General features: G+C 35.5%; 1 protein-coding gene across 1 annotated transcript; it reads right to left on the reverse strand.

Moving 5' to 3' along the window:
* Positions 1–1,004: 1,004 nt before the first annotated feature.
* Positions 1,005–9,502, reverse strand: LOC137393994 (TATA box-binding protein-associated factor RNA polymerase I subunit A-like). The gene is made up of 5 exons (XM_068080710.1): positions 9,219–9,502; positions 8,833–9,025; positions 6,390–6,541; positions 2,714–2,914; positions 1,005–1,930 (listed from the first exon to the last, which is right to left on the reverse strand). Exons 1-5 carry the CDS (start codon positions 9,500–9,502, stop codon positions 1,471–1,473), a joined length of 1,290 nt encoding a protein of 429 aa, XP_067936811.1. The 3' UTR covers positions 1,005–1,470.
* Between the last annotated feature and the right edge of the window lie 6,585 nt (positions 9,503–16,087).

The raw sequence follows: 16,087 nt of genomic DNA on the forward strand, positions 1-16,087 counted from the left end.
GTTATAATTTGCTTTTTCTTTGTATTATCTTTCATTTTACTGGCAAACTTTCGGTCTACGCACAGTACGTTTAATTCACATAATTCTGCACAGAAAATCGTGCACAAAAAAACACGGTACAACAGTATAACCTGAGCAGTTGAAAAATACAGAGTGATGCTGTTCTCATAAAACACCTCCGGCATACTTGGCAACTGACTCAAGTGCTCGTATCTCAAACATGGCTCGTATGTTAGTGCTAAAACTTGCTTGAAAGCTGGCTCGTATCTCAGGTTTCTCGTACGATGGAGCACTCGTAAGTTGAAGTATTACTGTATTAATATGAGTACAGAGTTATTCATTCAGGATGTTCCGACTTCGACTGAATTTCGAGTAACACTGCATCTTAAGAATGAATCACCATCTAAGTTGAGAACAGCCTACACTAGTAAAATATGCTGTTTGCGTATCAATGTAAATTTAGTTGGTATTGAGCTTCATCTTTTTACTAGAGGTAAGATAACTCTCTGATATGATAGCAATGCAAGCAAAAGAGTAAATGTGCGGTTTATTTGGGTTTGCAAAAATTGTATCTCCATGGTGCCAAAATGATTACAATTATTGAACTCGGACAGATGATGGAACACGGTGAAATGGTAAGGATGATTTTGATGCTTGCTCTGGGACGATTATGGTTCACCACATTTACGGCCGTTGAACAAGCTGGATATTATAAGTTTTTTAAGGCAAATAAAATGATGCTTCCGAGTTCTGGCGAGTTACTGCAAATAACTCAAATACTATAGGTCATCTTTTTTAAAAAATTTCAGTGTAGTTGATGTACCGAGAGGAAAATTTTTTCTTTTCTCTTACAGAATTTATCAGAAAGAAGTAATAAACCTATATAATAATATTATAATATATATATATTTTATTAATATTACTACAATATTATGAAGAATATACAGCAGACTTGAAGTTTATAGAATCCAAAAATTTCAGTGTCTAGCGAAAAAAAACGAGTGTCTAGCATGAACATACACTATCCTGAGAATACAGACATGAATAAACCTTTCAACTGCCTGCCTGTTGAGTACTTGAGCAGTATGAAGTCTTAAGGATGACATTAATATTTAATACAACGGCTCATACACATCCAAATAAGGCAAGTGCTATTTTTAGCTAAAAAACATGGTAGTCAATATACATGTATATAGCCTGTGAAGTTATCCAGAATAAGAACCTCTTATATGTTGATATTCATTTAGAAACATAAATCACTATATGATTGAGTTATCAGGCTATGTCCCACTTGCCACCAAAAGAAAGAAATCTCTAGCATGATGCCTAGTAACAGAATGCCCCAAAAATGTTTATTACAATGATATTATTGCTATCTAATATGTACATAATAAATATATAGCACAATTCAACAATGCACAAATTATATCATAACCTGCCGTGAAACAATAAGTACGAAGAGAAGGCAACTCATATGCCCTCCAACAACTGGAGAATAGCAGACTTCTGTTTAGACAGTTGTGAACTTCCTAGTCTAGTAAAGTGAAAAGGCATCCACCACTCCTTCCTGTCCTCCCACTCCTTTGACAAACATTCACAGTCAACCACATCTAATCTAATGACCTCACATAAAAACAACCTAAACTGTGTCCACAAATCAACATCGTCTCTCCAGCAGGAATAGTCCAGTAAGGAAAAGTAAATGCGTATGATCTCTTTACTGTCACAGGTTATATCCAACTCGCGTATCAGCTGGAGACATGCCTGTTTGTCTGACGGCCATTTCGAACAATACTCTTCTAGCTCCTTCTTATATGCTTGTTTGTCCCCTTGAGACTCATAGAAGCGAATGAGATTGCGATAAGAATTGGGATTGTTCTCGTTTCGCTTTTTGTAGTCTTTAAGCACTTTCAGAGCTGCCGTTTCTCGTCTGCAACATTTTCAATAAAACCTGAGAAGATACGAGAATGTTTACTTGAGAAGCTCCCTAACTCATATACTGTAATATCCCCTGACAACCTTCAAGATAAGATATCTGCATGACAAATTAACAATGCACAGCATATAAACAAGCATTTTCTTATATAAGCTCACAAAAATGACAAAGTGCTTTCAGATTGTCTATAAGTTAGGGGTAGGCGTAAACGCGTTTAGAATAAAATCCCGATCGCCTCACAATTCTAGAAAAATTACAGAAGTTGTTGCCCCGATTGGTTACACGCAGGTGACAATAACCGAGTTGAATATGATTGATTAGCAATAGATAAGAGCAGGTCTGTAGATGCACCATTAAAATTGTAGAATGAGATCCTCACAAATAAATAATACTTTCATCTTCTAATAATAAAATGCTTGACACCTAATAATGCATTTGGTCAATGCTAAAGATGTTTTGTATGGAATTTGTTTGTTGCTGTGCTTTAATCAATTAATTAAAAGGGCATAAAGAAGATAACTCCAAAGTTAGGAGATATGAATATGACTAAACGATTGCTTATTGTGTACCCCCATTCAATGTATCTTTCAGCTTATGCATAAGGAATCTTGAGCCCTAACAAAACATCAGCTTAACATTAGTTTTTCAAAGAGAACAAATTATGTACGAAAAATGTCTGATTAAAAAGCTCAACATTGAGCATATGCAGAATGCAGTAGCAAGACTAGCTAATGAATCTGGGAAAAACTGGGAGACCCAAAGGGGAAATAGAGGTACCTTAAAAATTCAAGTAGCTCTATCTGGCACGCAATGAACATGTCCCACACTCCGTTTTGTGATGTGACAGCAGTCAGCTCCGACAAGGCATCTTCAGCCAGAGTCTCATTCTGTTGCTGCTGCGTAAAGTGATGAAATGATTGGGAAAGACTTCTACTACCGCTCTCTTGTGTCTTTCTCTGCTTCTCAAACTCAAGATAGCTATAAACAATTACAGTATTCGTGAAATGTAGCTCCACTTTATCTTTTGTACAATCCGTATTAATACAGTCATAATAAGGCGTTACAGACTAAAATTTTATGTTATATCTTAGCTTACCGAAACAAAACAACCAAAACATATCACTGTTAGTGGTACGTTCCAAAATACACAGACTTATCTTGTCATAGAGCAGACAATTCCAACTGGTAACTGGTAACTATGCAACACACCACCTTGAACAATTCATTTCAACTATTGAGACTGTTTACCTTTATTAGCATGAAGTCAGCTGGATGCAAGTGTTGAAAAGAACCTGGCATTGAAAAAACCAGTACTGAAACCCAACCTATATGGATGAAGTATAACAAAGTAACATTGTTTTATTAATTATTATTTTTAGTGCTACTTTATGTAAAACAATTTTTTTCTAAAAATGATCAGACGACGGACTGCCCAATATAAGCATATATTTATATATACAGTAGAGCCTTGCCATACGACATTAACCTGCTCAGGTGTCGGCATCATAAGATGAAAATGCCGCATAGAGCGGTACAGAAACCAATAGTAATTATCTATTGTAAACACCGATTAGCAAAAAATATCAAGATTTTATATAAATATTGTACATATTAAAAATTAGTAAGAATATAGCAAATTTACCCACTATACTAATAGTGGGTCATATATAATATATATAACCCATATATATAATAATACATATATAACAATATACTACAGTTAGCTATAAGTTAACTATAGTTAACTTATAATTGACCTAGTAACTCTAGCTTCGTTGTTGTGGTAATCAGTTTCTCACTTCTCCCTTTAACCTCGTTGTCAATCTTAGGACCCATGGAAAAGGAATTAAAGATATATACATGTATGCAGTTATATACGTAGGCCTATATTGAATTAAAGTTTATAGTAAATATTATGTTTAAAACTAGAATGCACAATAAATTTTTACTTTTGTGATTTTGTTTACTTTTCACTTAATTTTTGTTTCACTCACGCAATATCAAGTATTTATGAAACACGAAGAATGCTGAACAGAAACAACAAACGAATTTATTATTATTGATGTAATCGAGTCAGCATGGTTTTATGGACACTTTTCTACTGATAACTTGCTATTATGGTTTCGTAAAGATCAGGAATGTCAAGTAGTATTAATCAAATAGAAGTGGCGTTCAATTAAAGGGTGTCACTTCGTTTTTCAATCCTTCCCCATAGTGGCGCTCAAATCGAGGTGGCGTTCAAATAAAGGTGGCGTTCAAATACAGGTTTTACAGTATATATGTAAACTAACTAGCTGTGCTACCCGGCATTGCCCGGGTAATAAAGTCTTTGGTCAGAAAATTGATTTGTATTTAACATATAACAACATGTGCCATTCTAACTTTCAAACTACATATCATGAGAGAAGTGATTTGTGTAGTTGAAATAATTTAATAGATTATGTAAACAATATTTTATTTCTCCAATATGTTAAAAAACACTGCCATGCAATAAATTCGATGTATCTATACTTTGTGTATTGATAAAGCGATGTGAAGCTACGATCACTACGAAGCTAAAACGATCCTCTACAACGTTCCTTACTCTTACAAAACTTACTTTCACCACCATCAGAGTGAGTGCTGCTATTTTACTTATTTGTGTAATCCCGAAATCTGAATCGGCTATAATGCCATCAACATAAGTAAATATTTGTTTTCTAACTTGGGAGGTACTTACTAGTGTTGGGCCGGTATTGGGTTATCCGCTCTTACCGATACCGAGGGATTATCGGTATCCGAGGAAACCAATCATTTTCGGTATCAGCTAGGTATCCGCGGCCGGTTTGATATGATCGGTATTTATCCGTGAAAGCCTATCGGTATATGGTTATATGGATATCCGGAGAGATTTTTAAAACGCTTCATGACGAACATGCCAATCTGAGCATGCATTGGCGAACAAATTCAACGAAAATTTCCACGCTTACTGTATCTACTATTATATTACGTTACATTGATAATGCCACCAGCCTCGAAGGTTTGGGAGTTCTACACAGATGGGAGGACGTATAAAGACTCTAACGGGACTGGACTCTAATCGGACTGCGTATAATTATGTGATTACATTACCTGATTACAATATGTGATAGTAAGATTTTTTTAAACTGTTTCAGTATATTTAACAAAGAGAGCCCATTGCCATTATCTATCTGTTCCTTATTATACATAACGTTTGTATCAATAACGATATTTTTTAATAAAATAAACAATAAAAACATCTATCATGAAAATTATATTTCCATCTTTGTTGGCTTTTTAAAACAAGGAGTCTCTTTGCCGTAACAATATACTGCTGACTAAAGAATGTTTTTTTTGCACAGGCTACTTTTTGCACAACGATAAAAATTGTTCGAGACAGTTATGATTTAAAGTTTAAACCATTTAAAGACACACTGATAACCACATACCGAACAATAGTACTGACAATACCGAACTTTCTTAGTTGGCAAAGGATACCGAAGATGGTAAATACCGAGGATACCGATACCGGAAAAACCGATAAAAATGTGCAAGGATATCCGATCCGGCACTAAATTAGATACCGGCCCAACACTAGTACTTACACAAAACTTACAAAAATGTTGGCTTTTTTTGTAATTGAAATTCTTGCATAGAAGTGTGTGTGTTTAAAAAAGGTTACTGTTCCACCAGAAGATATCCATCAAAACTTTGAATACGACAATACTATTATCTCTCGATACTGGTGCAAATGTAAAAATGAGATATCGTACTTTGTCTGACCGGAAGGTGAGAGAATGTTGAGGCTGTTCTCACGAATACAGTATACTTGTCCGCGTTGGAAGAATATAGTAATTGAACCTTACGAAAAATATTTCTTAACAGGCGCGTCATCTTTAAAATAATCAGCGTGTGCTAAAGCTATATCTATAGCCGGAATGCGTACAAATCCACATATGACCTACTTTGAGAAATATATATAGATTCATAAGAAAAACAACAAATTTAAAAGAAGACTTTCTTGTGAAACTCTGCAAGTTAATTCCTGAGACTACTATCAGAATTTCAGCGGTAATAAACAATCAAGGTTAGAAACAGTCAAGGCTCCATATTGACAATACTATTTACTGGCATGAAAAAACAGCTAAAATTACTAATTGGTCATACCCTTGCATCTTCAGAAGCTGATATAAGGCATAGCAAATATTAGAAGTGAAAAATCCTCTTATAGCAAAATGTTTTTACATAATGTACAACAAACTCCAGAGCAACATAAAATATGGGAAACAATGATGGTAAATGTACAAAAGACCAAATCCGGTAAATAACAACCCAAAGAGTGTCAAAACAGATTCTTATAACCACTGGCAAGTTATGAAAGGATTAGATAATTGGTAATACTGAGAATGTTAACACGTCAATAGATTCAGATTCATGTAGCTTCAATACTCACTGAGCGAGTCCTTTATATGCTCTGTAAAGCAATGCTATTTGTTCCCTCTGTGCAGCTCCTGTATGTTCCATCCTTGGAAGATGAGAAATGCATTCTACAGCCTCTTCAACAGTACTTGTGCATAGAGTATGCACGAATTGATCCGAAGTAGCCTGAACATGGTACAAAAAATTAAACCTGCAGTAGCACGAGGTACAGAACATATTAGGATGAGCAAATGTGTTCATGGTGCATGGTTTTATAAATTATTCTTAAAGGTTTACTTGAAACAAAATTCACATTACAGTTATTTGGTATCAAAAGGTTCAGCATGTCTTACTCTGCTGTGTGGTAGGTGCAAAATATGTGAAAATGTGATTACAAGCTCTTAAAAGCTAAAAAACGAACAGTTAATCCCAGCTATCACGAAAACGCCGAAGGTTGGAATCTCTTTATTTCGATGATGTTCTCAGACATCGCGGTTATTGTTTTGACATGTGATGTTATCGTGTGAATTGAAAGGCCAATAAAAGGCTCAATATAAAACGTCTCGTAGCACTAATTTATGACAAATACCTCGGGTTTTACCAAAAAGCCCGTATCAAATATAGATGCCCGGTACTTTACAGTTTCGTTTCAGCCTGATCTAATCATCTAGTCATAATCTAATCTTGTGGCCCATGCTTCCTGCCAAATGGCGCGAAATATTTCTGCAACATCTTTTTGCTATCACAGGTGACCAACAGGCTCATCATGTTCATCAGAGGATGATATGCACTCCTTCGAGCTAAGGTTAAAACATTAAACGAATTTTTAGGCTAGGTTTGAGATATCAGTGCTCAAAGTGACAGCATTACAATGATGATGAAATAGACGCATAAGGACAATAGACATGGTTTTATTGAATGCCTGAGTATATCTGTGAAAATATTTCGACAAATGAGGTTGCATGAAAATGTAAACGGAAGCCATCGTGTTCAATTACGTCCCATTTGAGCCTTTTTGGAAAGGGATTCCAATCTACGACGTTTTCGTGATGGCTGCGATTAATTGTTCGTTTTTTAGCTTTTACGAGCTTGTAATCACATTTCCACATATTTTGCACCTACAACACAGCAGAGTAAGACATGGTGAACCTTTTAATACCATATCACTGCAATGTGAATTTTGTTGCAAGTCAACCTTTAAGGGAATTAGGAAATCAGTTGAGCAAACAGTATCTGTACTGAAGTGGTGAGAAGGCGTCTCTGGACTCATATATTTATTGTGTAAAATTGTGAAATTCAATACGCTTGTCTGTTGCCATAAAACAATGGGTAGGAATTGTGGTAAGAAATTGACCATACAGTAGAAATATCGAGACAACCTTCAGATATATCATCCAACCTTAATAGAGGCGTAACCGCGAAACAACTATAACTACAATGGTTCAGAGTAATACTGAGATGCAGCTTTTGACGTTGCATGATACCTGGATGCAATACAGCCTACAACGTGTCACAATTTCATAACAAGTTTAAAAGGGGAAGGAACTTCCAACAAGTTTTGATGCACAAAAACATGCAAAACTAATGCTTGTGCATCTGATGATTCTGTCATGCTAAACAAATCTATGGCTACATCTGTGAGGGAAGAATAGATCTGTTAGGGAAGATAATCCCGGCTTACAAGGTTATGATTGTTCTATTAAATTTACCCCTCACTATCACTATGCCCATACAGCAAAATATGCATAGTTTAGGCTCATACTCTTCAGTTATAAGTATGTCACAGGCGATGAGCAGAACCAACCAAATAAGGCTACAACTAAGAAAGAAATGTGCTGCACTTGCATTCAAATGATTTAGTATGTGAGGCCTTTCAGCATATTAATTCATTAAAATTAGTAATTCATCAATGCAACTATCGTTTAACAAAAACAAATTATTGAATGATATGGCATAGGCCAAATGTGAACACTAAAATAATATGACTAATGAAGGAGGTACCGTAACGGAGACCAACCTACGCCAGAACGAGCCAAACCAAGACAACCCTAGCTAGCTCAGCCCAGCCTGGCCTTATATGGAAGGTGAGGCTAACTGCCTATGAAAAGACATTGCTTGCAAGCTAGAAGGCAAAGCCCATTTGCGCCTGTTTGTGTTCTGTCGCATGATCCTTATTGTAACTACATACATGTACATAAACCAAGCAAATATATATATAGACTCAAAACACACTGAGTTGATCATGTAAAGGCAACCGCACAAACCCTTTACAGTATGACCACTAAAGGAGCTACTGTATGACTACTAAAATGTTGGACTACTGAATGAGGATGTAACAAAAAAATTCTTTAATGTTTAAAAAGGAACATCTTTAGTCAAACTAAAACTAAACAAGGATCGGTTTCTTCAGGCCTGGTATACTGCGCAATGTAAAATACTTGTCTGGGCGATACAATAATATAAACTACATAACTCACCCTTTGTGGGTTTAATGTGGTTCGTAAACGTCTCAGACTGTGAACAAAGTCAGCTAAAGGAGGCCGAGTAAGGTTTGAAAGATTATACATTATTTCTAATCCAGAACGATATATTGCTGTTTCGAGAGCTAGTGGCATTTTTACTCGGCATCCTGATACCAAATGTTTAAGAATTTCTATGCATTCTTCATACCTGCAACAAAAACATCGCTTGAAGACTATTTAGAATTGTAAATTTCCAAAAACTAGATGACAAGGTAATCATTCTATAAAATATTCTGTATATTAATTAAGATCAAAAACTATTTCAACTAAATACCACCACACAGAATATTTAGAAAAGAGAGCAAGTGTTTGTGTATTCTGGAAAATCCTCGAAATCTCACCTCATATGAAGAAGAGCATCTCTGAGAAGTGTCAATATCTGATATAATGAATTAGCCTGTACTGAATATTTGCCTCGAGCGCCTTCCTTGAAGCTGAAAGTTAAGTTGACTGGAGTGGTCACGGATGCTCGCACTGCTTCATCAAGTTTGGTTAGCCATTGGTAGTGTTTACTCGCAGTGCCTCGGAGAAGGAGATTGGTCAATTTGACAATTCTGTTTAATACGATACCCGCTTCTGCGACGTTAAACTCTTTTTCTGATCGTCGAGATTGCTCGCTTTCCATCTAAATAAATTTTTGCATTTGTTAAGTAGTTTTACCGGGTGAAGAGCTATTTGACAAGCGGCTTCATAGTTTATTGACATACAATTTAGATAAAATTGGAAGCCCAAAATAAGTATGATAAGAATCATGAGGGTTGTGCTCAGATCGAAAGAGTTGGCAAGTATGAATAACGCTATGTCTATGAATTATTTTAAAAAGCATTGAGTTGGTTCAATCAAAATATAGCTCAACTCCAACTCGTAGAATGTTTAGTGATACATTCCCTTATAGCGCAGCGGAACATTACTCATTTTGAAATAACTTGTACTAGTATCTTCTTTTAATGATTATTTTTTATGTTGCCTAGGTCTCTCGTTTAAATATATGTATATGGGTATATCCATATATAAATGGACTTTTAGGCAAAATTCAAAACAAGAATTTCATTGAAGGAATGCTTCTCAAAGCAAGTATACACCTCAAACCCTAAACCAAAAAAAATTGTGGGGGTAGTGCTCCATTATCATGTTTAATAGTTTGCTAAAGATAGTGTATGTGTGCAAAAATTTTTTATTGCACAGTAATTGCAAGATACAGATGCTTGTATATGGTATACATATTCCTCTGAACACAAATGCCTAATTGTAATGAACTTTCGCAGTGGCTTTGCTGCCCATTAATGTATAAATTGCTATTGTGTGCACTAATCCACAGGCGTGGGGCTCCTTTATAAATTGGCATATTGGCATAAAATCGTCAATAAGTTTCTACTACACTTGTATTATTAGTTCAAAATTAGTAGTAATTTGTGTTCAATGCTAACTTCATATGCTGTACCTATAACTTATTTATACCGGTTGCTTAAAGTTGCATCCGTTTCATTAATTTGCGTCACCGCTCTTGTGCTCTCACCATTGTTACACTCCTCAACTCACATAATTATAGGAGTAATTTGAGTGAACTTTACGTTTGAAGGAAATTAGTAGTGCAATGATGTTCTCATGTACAAGTTACTCATTATATTCTAAATTCAAGTCATTGTGGGAACTTAGAGCATCTTTGGTAAATAAAACAAGATTTCATGAAGAGGTAGATTAGCTTGTTTGCATGTACTGTATAGACTGCATCTAACGGGAAAGGTATTTTTAAAATCAGTGATTGTCTAACTCATGATAAATATGCAGTAGGTGCTCCTACAACGTAAATAATCCGTTCCAGAAAAGCTTACATTATAGGTATTTTATGTTATAAGAACAGTAGAATACAAGTAAATCGCCTAATCCATTTCAAGATCTTTTCAAACTCACCCCTTTGGGCAAACAACAAGGAAAAAACTTGACTTAATGTTTTTAATTTGTGGGCTGTATAGTAACTGCAGCATTATTGGCTTGCGCCAACAGCTTTTCTCTTTTTTATGATCAATCTCACTGGTTTCATGGACCATGATTGCGATAAAATTATAACAAGTTGATGGAAAGCGCACATCTTCAACGTTCATTTACAACTATTTGCTTATTTTTTTCTAAATAGCAAGGTGTACTCTGCAAAGTAAAACTAATAACAAATATTTGATACATCTACAAGCAATGTAGATGAAAGCAAAACAACAAATGATTTTACAAAACAACAGGTACAACCAGTTCGTCAGCTATCTGTATCCAGGGGTCAACGACGATACTCTAACACGTGACATATTGGATTGGTGGACCGACGCTGTAACACCTACTCCAATCGATCGCCTTAGTACTTTTAACAATTGCGCAGCTACCCTATTCTCCGTTTTGTAAACACATTTGACGGTCTATCATGACGAACTAAAATGTCACGGAAGTTTTATATATAATAGGTATAACGCTATACGCAGGTCAGATTTTTCCGCAAGTGCAGAAAGATAGATTAACGTTCAAATGTAATTTTAGAACTCGCTCGACATGGCACTTTACATTATTTGGAATTTTTTATGTAGTAGGAAGCAAAAACTTCACATAAATGCTTTACGTTATTTGCAATATACGTTATAGGAGGATATGTTATAGGAGCCTCTACTGTACTGTGCATATTTTTTGAGAAAACACTTTTTTACATAAAGTTTTAAAATACTCAGATCATATCTATCAAAATCTTCCGGCAGATGGGCCCGCAGCAAAATTTAAAAATTGGTACTTGCTCTCAAATTTTGGCTGGTATAAAGAGAGCCATGACCTAACTCATTAAAACGTACCTACTTTGACACCTCACACGGCAAAAGGCCAGTTGATGGTTCAGTTGATGCTCTGAAAAGAAATGCACTGATAAAGTAGTGCACTGAAAATAAATGTTAGATGGAAAATCTTAAGCAGAAAAGCAATTGTAGAGAATGATAGAGATTTAAGAGAATGTTGCGAGCAGTCAACAGCAAAACTAATTGCTTTGGCAACTGATAAAGTTTCTGATAATCACGTTTTTAGAGCAACGCTGGGTTGCCATTCAAACTTTAAAAGGGACCCAGCAGAATCACTACATTTAAGCTGGCAACAAAACACGTGTTAGTTACAGCCATGCAAGTAAAAATATGCCATATGGGAAGGTTTTAACTTTTCCATAGACATCGATGAACATGAGTTTGGTGATCCAGAAGGTGAGTGCAATTTAGAACCCATTGAACAACTAGCAAGTAAATTGAATGAAGGTGAATTGTGCTAACATTGCTGTTTGGAAAAAAGCTTCTAGGCATTATATAAGAATGGTAAAAAGTGAAGATGCCCTTAGAACTGAAGTGCAGTTTTTCAAAAGGGTTAAGCTAAAAAAAACATTCGTTGTTAATACAAAAGCTATAGCATGCGGAAAGTTTCATCACATAACCAAGTCACTGTCTTGCCTTACTTCCTCTAACAGATGTTAGTACTGTTTTACAGTACTGAATGACCTAAAACATTTGTTTAGTAAATTATTACAATTACATGATCAATATTCATGTTTTTATTCTATGTTATTTAAGCATAACCATGATTGTCATGTCTTTATTATTACTAGAACTATTATATAATTATATTTTGAAAACAATAAAAAACAGTTCAAGTTAATGATTGTCTATATATATTGTATCCATTAACTTAATACCATTATTGATCTTATTGTAGTGAATGTAAATGTTTTCAAGTTTTAGAATATAAAAGCGTAACAATGGTGACAATTGGATGAAACGGCGGTGACAAGTTTACAAGCATTTAGTTCGCAGTTTTCATCAAATAGCTTTACAATCTTTTGTACATATGTTAGCCAGCTTCTTTAAACTAAACAAATTATTTTTATTGATGTGCTTCCACCAAATCAGAGAGTTTAAAGGATAAGCAACTAGCTTTTCAAAATGTTCATTTCTTCGATGGAACGCGAGTGACGCACTTACTAGAAATTTTCTCAGTAAAAATTAATCTTAGCCTTACATATTATACATAATTTGAAAGACCTTGTTAAGATTTAATAAAATATCTAATTAAAAATAATCTTAAATGCAATACCAATACTTTGCAAGTAATTATATCCTCTAACTGTAACAGTGGTGATTATGAATATACTCATATAGCTATCTCTGATAACTGACTAATTTTAGGCAGCCACACTGAAGCCCTTCACTCATTCACTGTTTAATCTTAACTGCCAGTTTTAAAGTGAAATTTATTTTACGGTGAAAAACGTCTACCAGCAGTGTTGTGCTAAGTTACCAATTGTTTCTCTCGTAAACTCCCAATCTCGAAATCCAAATATGAGCTGATGAGCATTAGAAATGAATAATTCAGCCTTAAAAAACCAAAAGCCTCTAAAATTCATACATATAAACCGGTGAGTTTCATACTACAGTACTAACAGTAAATATTGAAAACCAGTAAATAAATAAAACATAAGTAATATGTAACTAGTTTTGTATATTTTTCTCTTGTATTTCACGAGGTAAAAGCTAGTTCCCATCAGAAAAGTCGTGCGCTCTAGGCCTGCGGTATATGCGGTAGTTTTTCTTTCCCATCAGAAAAGTCTCTTTTCCGCTTTAACTCGCTACAACCCGCGAACATATTCCTTTCTCATCCCCACGCCACGAGTACTCGGTTGAGAAAATAATGAAAAACGATTGTTTATTGAAAATTCATAGTGCATCATTTTCATTAATGGGTTAATTTTCTATCCGAGATGAAGCCACATGTACTGGAATATCTTAAACCAAGTTCAAGGATGCCCTTCCTGACAGATCTAATAGAATATATTGGCCTACAGATCGTGACATTGCCAATCACAAGCTCTTCCATGATGTTAGTATTGAATTTAAGTAGTATTCATTCCACAGCTGAGATTATCATTGGATGTTTGCATGAAGTTTTCTTGACAATGTCTAAAACCCGCATGATTGATAATTTTCTTTCTGAATGTGTTCATGACCAAATTAATTTGTGCTGATAACTAGGCGTAATATATGTACGGTGTATGTAGATTTTTACCAGTTACCATCGTCCTTATAGGGGTAGCAGCAGTGACCAAGATAACTGCGCCACAATTTTACTTCAGACTATGTAAGAGGCTCACATCGCTTTCTGCTTGTGCACCAGACCAACGTCATCTACTGAAGCGCTATGGTGATGAGCTATGTTGTTTGGATGCGACATATGAGACAACTGTAAGAGTTTGCTGTACTGTATATCTCTTCTTCGTTGCGGTGTAAACCAATGCTGGCTACTAGGTAATACAGCCATATAAGTCAGTCTTCTAACTAGGACCGGTAAATATTGAAGTGGGTTGATCATGTGGGTAACTGATCGTATTAAAGTCTTGTTTCTTCTGATGGTTCACATTGTCTAAAGCCAAATTTCCACCTTTATTGCAGCATCTCGATGAGGCCACTCTATTTTGTGATGAAATGTACTTGTGTCAAAATTGATATCTCACTACATGCACACTAGTTGTACATCTTCAACAATGAAGAAAGCTTTTCAATTTTACGCAGGTTGCTGCTACATTGGCAACAATGGATGAGACTCGAGGAGCTATTCAGGAGGCTTTGAGTATCGGGAAGAAATGGAATCCAGTATGATCGCCAAGGTCCTGGTTCATAGATTATGCTCAGGCAGTGATGTCTGCTCTTGAACACCTCCCTCCAGGTAATAACCTTTTTTAATGCATTTTTAAACTATAATGACTCAGCTAAAAGGAAAAAGCTTAGTGATAGGTGTATGTGTAGATGTAGGTATGCAGATTGTCAAGATATGCATGTACTGTATATGTACTTTTAGAAGAATGTCAAGTTGCGCTGATTTTTAGAAAAATGATACGTCGGGCTGTCAGTGTTGTGACATATACTATTGTAGGTCTGAGACTCACTAATGTGGCATCACACTTCATAAACCAATATCAAAAAATGATCAAATAAATAATAAAATGACCTAAATGAATACATTTCAAGCTTCCGATTTATGCTCTTGAACTTTTTTAGAAAGCAAAGTTCTACTGTGTGCATTCCATCGTGAGCAGGCCTGGGACAGACAGTTGAAAAGAAGAGAAAATGAAATCGGAGAAGAAGAACGACAGATCATACTGGCATCACCAAGGAAAATTGCAGTCTAGGTTTGTCTCCTCATGTCCTATGTACACAATAAATCTATCTAATAAAGTAATAGCAGTGTATGAAGTTCGGGCTCATGTCCCATGCACTCTTTTCGTAAAAGAATACAAGAGTTGATTCTAGTGCATCTAGTTGTTTTTTTCATATTTCAGAACGGAGCAGTATGTCTCATCAAAGGCAGCTTTAGAGCGGTCTGACTGGTGGGCAAATTCCAAATCTCTCAAGATACAAGAGTACTTCCTAAACCAGTGGATGAGTGAGAATATACCCAAGGTAGAATTATAGAAAAAAACTGAAAATTCACATCAGCTTTTTGTATCAGTAATTGGCATAATTAATGTTTCTGTATTTTAATTAACAGTATAATTGACATGTTTCAAAAGGTTTTGAGCGTGCACCGCTTCTTATTGAATTTTCTGTCCACATACAATATAACATAATCCGTTGAGGTCCTTTGGGTCTAAGACAATGTTGAGGAATAGCCTCCATACAGACAAGCTCAATGAATTATTTTGATCTTAAGTTTATATCAGTTCATTTATGTATTATTGTAGAAGCGGATGGAGTGTTATAGGCGTGATAGATCTCTGTTTAGTGTACGCACCAACAACCCTTTCAAGCAAAACTTTTCACACTACAAGACCAACAACGGTCTCACCAGGGTGCTCCACATAATCGTGACTCACTTCACACACTTTCTCTTCCAACAGGTACTATGCTCAAATTGAATGTGATTGGTGTTACATTAAAATTTCTATCGGCTTTTCTATCATTCTGTTAGCAAGCCAACCTATGTTTATTTTAGATATTCTGCGCATGTCGAAGGCCCCATGACAACATCGATTTGGGCTTGCCTGCGGAGAGATGATATTGTGTGGCAGTTGCAATGAGTGGTTTCACCGCCGGTGCATAATTATGAAACATACAGATTTTGACCATTTCACTGTTGCTCTAGATCATGAATGGCGATGTAGAAGGTGTGATCCTTTAGGTTAGGTTTTTTATTTACATACATGATGTAT

The sequence above is a fragment of the Watersipora subatra genome, chromosome 4 (genome assembly GCF_963576615.1).
Source record: "Watersipora subatra chromosome 4, tzWatSuba1.1, whole genome shotgun sequence".
In the NCBI taxonomy this organism is placed as follows: Eukaryota; Metazoa; Bryozoa; class Gymnolaemata; order Cheilostomatida; family Watersiporidae; genus Watersipora; species Watersipora subatra.